The sequence below is a fragment of the Calonectris borealis genome, unplaced genomic scaffold, assembly GCF_964195595.1.
Source record: "Calonectris borealis unplaced genomic scaffold, bCalBor7.hap1.2 HAP1_SCAFFOLD_44, whole genome shotgun sequence".
Taxonomy (NCBI): domain Eukaryota; kingdom Metazoa; phylum Chordata; class Aves; order Procellariiformes; family Procellariidae; genus Calonectris; species Calonectris borealis.
Genome location: NW_027441456.1, coordinates 58,349 through 65,416, shown reverse-complemented (window position 1 = coordinate 65,416; position 7,068 = coordinate 58,349). Strand labels below are relative to the sequence as shown.

Below are 7,068 nucleotides of genomic sequence, written 5' to 3'. Positions count from 1 at the left end.
GACAAATAACGACTTGCCAGCTTGGCAGAGTGCGGGTGCCTTTTCGTGCCCTGAGATGCCCTCCGGGTTTTGTGGTCTAGCGGGGCAGCTGGGGCTTTGTTGCAAGGCCACCCTGCGTCTGGGTGTGCTGTCCTGCAGGCAGCGGCAGAGGCCAGGAATTACACTGTCTGCTCAGCACACTCGGGCTGGTCCCCATGGGAAGGACACCATAGGACTGGGCTTCTTGTTCCAGCTTTATTAGAAAAAAAAAAAATATTAAAATAGGGCCACTTTCCAGAGGAGAATTGCACTTCTCCAAGGTTCAGCAGGGCCAGCAGCACAGCGACCGCAGCCTCCATCTTGATGGTGGCATTTCTGGTGTCAGGAGGAAGACGGTCTGAGTAGCCAGGGAGCTGACTGAGGGTTCAGGGTCCTTCTGCAAGGGCAGCAGGGCTGCAAGAGAAGGAAGCAGAGCAGGTGTGAACCCCCACTGCCTGCAGAGACCCCCAGGAGTCCCCTCCAGACCATGCCAGCCCCACCCATCTCTTTCCCTCACCAGGAGGAGCAGGTGAGACAAAGAGACCAGCTGGAAGCCGCTGCTCAGGAATGCCCCATGCGCCCCTGACATGCTCCTCTGCCCCTGAAGCGTTTTCCTGGAGCAGGGCCAAGCACAGCAGCATCCTGCCCAGGCTCTGTCCCCTGCCCCACCAGTCCCGGCAAGCACAGCACCGCCCCTACTCACCATTGCAGATATCCCACAGCTTCTCCAGACTTCGCTTCCTCAGCTTCCGTGCGGCAAGCCCTAGGCACAGAGCTCCTGTCACACCTCCTGCTCCCCAGCACGCTCCCAGCAGCACGGCCCGCGGCTCTGCCAGTGCGGCTGCACACCCTCCTCCCCCTCAGCAGGGCTGACCCCAGGGAAGGACAGGACCCGAGGGCAGTGGGACTGGGCAAGGCTCCCAGCGAGCCCACCTGCGTGGTGGGCCCTGCACGGGGCAGCCGGGGCTCTGGCAGCCCCAGGGCTGCCCCTTGCTGCCAGTGCAGTGGAGGGGACTGGGGGCCAGGCTGCCAGAAGAGGGACCCCGGGGGCTGGGGCTCACCGATGAACCTGACGGCCGCGTCTCGCAAGGTGGCCTGACTGTCCTTCAGGTACGGCAGGCTCTGACACACATATTCTCCCACCCTGCTCCTGTCGTGCCGTAGCTGGAGAGAGCACAAGGGCACGGGGCTGATAAAGACCCTCCCCAGCCATCCCGACCAGTCCCTCCTACCAGTGCACTCCTTCCCTCCCAGACAGGAGCCCTGTGGGGCTGAGGTTCAGAGAGAGCCGCAGGCACAGGGGGCCTGGCTGTGCCGAGACCCCTCTGTCCCAAGGCCAGGGCTTACATGTGCCAGGATCTTGTTTAGCACCCTGGGGGCAGGCAGGGGAGAGGGGCCTGGAGAAGAGCCCTTGGGGGCTCCGTGCTTGAGGGCAGGGAAGGAGGATGCAGCTCCAGGCTGTGGGCTCCGGGCTGGAGCAGCGCAGGCGAGGCACAGCTGCACAGCCCTCCCCACGGGCACGCGGGGCAGCCCTCGTCCAGCCGGGTTCTGGGGCTTGGGGATTGTCCTCACCAAGCACTCTCCAATGAGGTGTGTCTGATACGTCTTGGCCAGGTAGCTGAGCTTCCTCCACCCCAGGAACTCTGCACAGGCGAGGAGGGTGTCCCTAGAAGCCTGCAGAGAAGCAGAGGCTGGGAGATGGCACCACAGCCCAGGGAAGGAGACCTGGCATCGTCCTCCTCTTGGCCAGTCTCCGAGCCATTCCCAGCCCCTTGTGGAAAGAGGCAGCGGGGAACAGAGTCTAAACTGGGTTCAGTGCCCAGGGCAGGGACGTGGGGCAGCCACCACCTCAGGCATCTCATGCTGCCGGCCAGCAGAACAGAGGGCCTCAGGAGCTGCTGAGCTGCTGCCAGCGATGGGGCAGACTGCAGGGCAAAGGAGGTGTGGGTTCGTGGCCGTAGGCAGCGAGGGCTGCAGTCCCAGAGACACCGGGGCAGGATGGAGCCAGCAGCACCTCCCACGGGCATCCCCCAGCAGGGCGCTTGGCTCCCCAGCCGGGGCTGCCCCAACCCCTTCACGCCCAGGCGCCAGGTGGGCAGAGCTTTGATCCCGGGATGCAGGGCCAGTCCACCGCTGGCTGCATCTCCCTTCCCACCGCTCTCCCTGCCCCAGGCTGGACAACAAGCTGGCTCTCCACCCCTTGCAAGCGCTGCACCCCTCTGCGCACACCAAGTTCATGGGCCCTATGCAAGGGCTCCTGGGGGAGCAGGGGTTTGTTCCTGCAGCAATCCTGCCCTCAGGGCGCTGGGACATGGCCTGGCCCAAACACCTGGGTGTCTCTTGGGCACAGCCCTGGGGGACAGGGATTGGGGCTCAAAGCCCTGGCCTCCCACACCTGCAGGGACAGCTGGGGAAGCCTGTAGGGACTCGTGTGTTCGGTGGCCATGGGCTGCTGCTGAGCCCCGCTGGACCAGGCAGGGCGGGTCTGGGAAATGTCTGTGCCAGGTTCTCCGGCCCTGCTCCTGCTGGGTCTGCAGGGACCCTTCCTCTGGGCTGTGCTGGAGGAGGGCTGAATGGCGAGAGCGGGGCTGGGAGGGGACCCCAGCTCCCCGTCCACCTCTGCAGCAGGCGGCAGGGGGGAAGGAGGAAGGCAGGGGTGGGACCGGTGCAGGGAAGGAGGGAGCAGTGGGACCCTGAGCTGACACACGTTCCCAGATTCTGACATCCAGCAGCCCTTGCCCCTTATGCCCAGGCCACCCCCATGGTGTCAGCACGCCCTTCCCCGCAACACTGGTCGCTGCTCACTGCACCTTGGCCACGCTCTCGGCCTGGTCGTTCATACGGAGGAACAGCGGGAGCAGGACCCTCTGCACTCTCTTCTTCATCTTTTTCTTGATGCTCCTCACCACAGTTTTCATCAGATCTTTGAAGAGGCTGATGGAGAGCTCCCGCACCTGGCTGGACTCCTGGCAGGGAGGAGGACAGGGGGACTTGAGCAACAGCCGCTCCTTGCCCACGGTGAGCAAGGGCGTTAGCGTGGCTGATGTGAGGGGAGATGCTCCCGAGTCGGGTTCCGAACACAGGGGCCGTGGGCCAGATCCGCAGCTGCGGCTGAACGCCCCCAGGGCCCTGAAAGGCCACGCAAGAGAAACGAGGAGGGGAGCAACCCTGCCTGAGTGCTGCCTGCAGGACTGGGCCCAAGGGCAGACGTCCTTGCAGAGAGCCCACGTGGAGGGCTCAGGCTCCCATGGCAACCTTACGTCATCAAAGAGGGGCAGGAGCTCCTCCGCCAGCTGCAGAGCGAGGAGGCCGGCCTCCTCTCCCTTCATGTGACCCATCGTGTTCCTGAAGAGTACCAGGGCCTTCATCTTGACATCAGCGTTGGCATCCTGCAGGGCCTCCGTGATGTCTGGCAGCAGGACCGGTATTTTTCTTGCCTGTACGAAACACAGAGTTTCCTTATTGTGAAGCGGAGAAAGACCAAAAATGCACCGGTCACTGAGCACCAGCCTCCCGTCCGGCTTCCCAGCAGGTGGCACAGGAGTCACTGCAGCAGCCTCCTGGCAGGCAGTGGCCACCGATGGGGATGCGGGGAGAGCACGAGGAAGGGAAGGCAGTGCAGGAGAGCAGTGTCCCCTGCTCAGCCACCCCCTTTTCCGACCAGCCTGAAGGGGCAGATGGGTTGGTAACCCTCTGGGCCTGGAGGGCTCCCCAGGCACGTCCCAGGCCCCTCCATAGCCCAGAGGGTGGCTGGAGCCATCACCCCACATTCTGACTCCCAGCCAAGGCCAAGCCACCGCATTATCCACTGAGCCCCGGGCCCTGGCTGCCAACATGGCTCCGCTTGACTTCACCCTGCTCACCGTCTCAGGCATCTTTGAAAGCGTGATGAGGCCGCTGAGCACCAGCGAGAGCATCACCAGGGTTGGATGCCTCAGGTACCTCCAGTCTTTGTAGAGGGCAGCAAACTTCTCTGTTTCAACTCCTTTGTAGGTGCAGACCAGCAGCTGAAACAAAGACAGCAGTGAGAGACTAGCAGAGCCTGCAGGGCTGCCTCCACTGCGCTGGCACAAAGGAGGCACGACACACGGGCGGTGGCAAGTGTCTCCTCTCCCCAGACTTGAAGTCCCCTCAGCCTGTGCGGAGGCCATGCCTCTGCCCCAGGCCCAGCAACCGGCCTGACTCTGGCTTCCGCCCCTTTCTCTGCCCCTTCCCCAGGTTTCCAGGCTGCAGAGCAGGGCAGGGGGATGCAGGCGGGGGGGAAGCAGAGTAGTGCTGGGCAGGGGCAGGTTTCGTGTTTTTTCATGGTGGCCAAACCAGCACACGGCAGCCCCAAGTGTCTGGCACGGGGTCTGGCTGGTGCTGGGCAGGTCCCTGCTGACCCTAAGGGGCTGTGTCCGTATGTACTGGAGGAGGTGGCCACTCGGAGGCAGGCAGGAGGGGAGGGGGCCGTGCCTGTTTTCCCTGGGCAGGAGGGGAGGCAGGCACAGCCCTGAAGGTGAGCATGGTCACTCACAGCCAAAAGACAGATGCAGGCGTCCTCCGTGGCACAGCGGAACACCTTGCGCAGCTCCTGGTCCTCGAGCACGCTGAGCAGCTCCATCAAGACGCTCAACAAAGCCCAAGGCGTGGAGATCATCACCTCCCACATGGCCAGGGCAGCGCTGCAGATCCAGAGTGCTCGGTCAGCAGGGCTGCCTCGGCCACTGCACTGTGCCCGGGCCAGCCTCTCCAGAGCCAGGCTGTGCTGCAGCCCTGGCCCTGCCCACCCCCCTCACTTGGGGTGCCCGGGGGCCCTGCCCGTGCAGGCAGGAGGGGGCTGAGGTGCTGTTCCCCAAGGGGCAGGGAGGAGCGTGGTGGTGGTGCTCTGGCTTGGCCAACTTGGGCTGCTGCGGAGCTGGCTGACCCGCTGGGGCTGGGAAGCGTGCTGGGATGGACGGCCCTGCTCCTCGGGGATGTCCTGCACTTTTCCGTGCGTCTGGCAGCCAGAGAGTCTCTGGGCCCCTCTCCCCACAGGGAACAAGCCCTCAAGGCTGTCAGGGCCAGTACCTGTCACACGTCGGAGAGATCTGCAGCAGGCTCCTGACCGCTTCGCTGGGGCACCTCTCGGTCAGCAGGAGGAGGAGTGAGTCCAGGCTGTGCCGGGCTGGCTCCGTGTGGATGTACTCCACAGTGTTGTGGATGTACCTCATGATCTTTGGCACCTGGAGGGGACACAGGGGAGGATGTGTGCAGCCAGCGGAGTGCAGCCATTTCCCAGCTACCACTGAAACTGCTGCCCTTCCCATCCCTCTCTGGTGCCTTGAAATGGCTTCAGGTGCCTGAGAGAGCTGAAGGAGGAACAAGGCCTGACAGGGCTCATGGGCAGGGCAATCCAGCCACAGGGCACCTACCTCTGTCAGCCAGGAGGCAGGGTCTCTCGTGGCCATATCCAGGATGTTGCTGCCCATCTGCCTGTCACAGATGTCGTCTACTGTCAAGGCCTCAATGGCCACGAGGAGAATGTCTGTCCTCTGAGAAGGCTGGAGGTATTCTCCAAACACCTACGGGCGGAAGGAAGGGAGGGAAGCCATGTCATGCCAAGCACCCTGATGGTGCTGCTTGGCTGAGTAGCGTGAGCAGCTCTGGCAAGAGATGCCCGGCAGTGCTGTCAGCAGTGCCCACAGGAACGCTGGAAGCACGGGCTGCAGTCTCTGCAGGGCGGAGGAGGAGAGCAGAGGGTCCCCCGGGTGAGGGCGGAGGGCTGGGGCCTTGGGACGTGCGTTGCCCTTACAGAGAACCAGGGCTCGCTGGTGGCCAGGAGGGCTGGAGCTGCTGCTGGGACACTGGAGTGCTGCCCTCGCATAGTCCCTGCTCGGGGACAGCAGGAACCCTCTCTCCAGGGACAGTGAGGCCATGTCAGCCCCACTGACTCTGGGTCCCTTTGCTCACACAAGCCTCCTGCCCATGCCACGCACAAGAGTCCCAGCAAGGCAGAAGCTCATTACCTTGGTCATGTTGCTGCTGTCGAGTGAAGAAAGCACGTGGGTGCCCTCAGAATTGCATCCCGGTTGGAGCTGTGGATGCTCAGGATTATCCTCTGGCAGAGTCTCGCCTACATGGAGGGGAAACACAGAAGAGTTGGTAGGACACAGCATCTTGGCCAACAAGCTTCCCAAACGGAGAAAAGAGCTTTAAACTCGGCACGGCTGAGGAGGGAGGCTGTGCTGGGGCTGACTCCCAGCCCCGAGCAGCCCTGGCATTCAGGCACCGCCACGCCCCTGCCCGTGGGACCCCTGCTGCCAGCGTGCCGAGGAAACGGGATCCCAGTGTCGAGCCGGTGCCGCTCGCTGGCTCCGAGCCTGCCCAGCCCCGGGGGGCCCCTCACTCACCGATCTGCAGCGGCTGGACCATGGACACCTCGTCGGGCTCCGGCGGAGAGCTGCTCTCCTGGGGAGCCTGCACCTCTTCCCAGGCCACCCTGGGGCGGCTGGGGGGTCTCTCCGCCATCCTGCGAAATGGAGGAAAGTGGGGGGGGCAGGGGGGGCAGCTTAAGGGAAACGCTCCGTCGCCGTGGGGCTGCCGGGGACGGCACGGAAAGTCGTGGGCTGCGCTCAGGGTCTCCTCGCCAGCTCCGCGCTCCTGCCCTGTCCCGTCGCTGTCTTTTCAGACACTGCAGGGCCACTGCCACGCTGGCTATATATCCTGCCCTGGAGTGTCACGGAGTGAGGTCACAAAGGGCCCCATTGTGACCCACCACCCGGGCTGGGAGGGGCAGGGGGTCCACTGCGCGGGGTAGGGAGCCAGCTCGCCATTGGCCCATGAGTCCTCTTGGGGTGCCCCCAGGCCCCCATCTTCCCTTATGTCCCCTCAGGACCTTCCTGGACACTTTGGCTCCTCCCAGAGCCCTGCATTCACACGCCCCAGCATGGCCCCAGGACCTCCCTGGGAGATCCCTGCTTCTCCCCCTCCGTGTAATGCTCTCTTTACATCCCTCTATGCCATCTGGCATCTCACAGTTACGTCCTTTCCCCCACTCTGAAAATCTCTCTCAGTACCAGGAAGCAAAAG

At 63.7% G+C, this 7,068-nt stretch overlaps 1 protein-coding gene across 1 annotated transcript; it reads right to left on the bottom strand.

Moving 5' to 3' along the window:
- Nucleotides 1-220: 220 nt before the first annotated feature.
- LOC142076363 (uncharacterized) lies at nt 221-6,507 on the bottom strand. The gene is made up of 12 exons (XM_075138676.1): nt 6,390-6,507; nt 6,006-6,112; nt 5,412-5,561; nt 5,068-5,222; nt 4,535-4,682; nt 3,882-4,025; nt 3,279-3,455; nt 2,829-2,984; nt 1,591-1,692; nt 1,080-1,182; nt 722-781; nt 221-432 (listed from the first exon to the last, which is right to left on the bottom strand). Exons 1-12 carry the CDS (start codon nt 6,505-6,507, stop codon nt 302-304), a joined length of 1,551 nt encoding a protein of 516 aa, XP_074994777.1. The 3' UTR covers nt 221-301.
- Between the last annotated feature and the right edge of the window lie 561 nt (nt 6,508-7,068).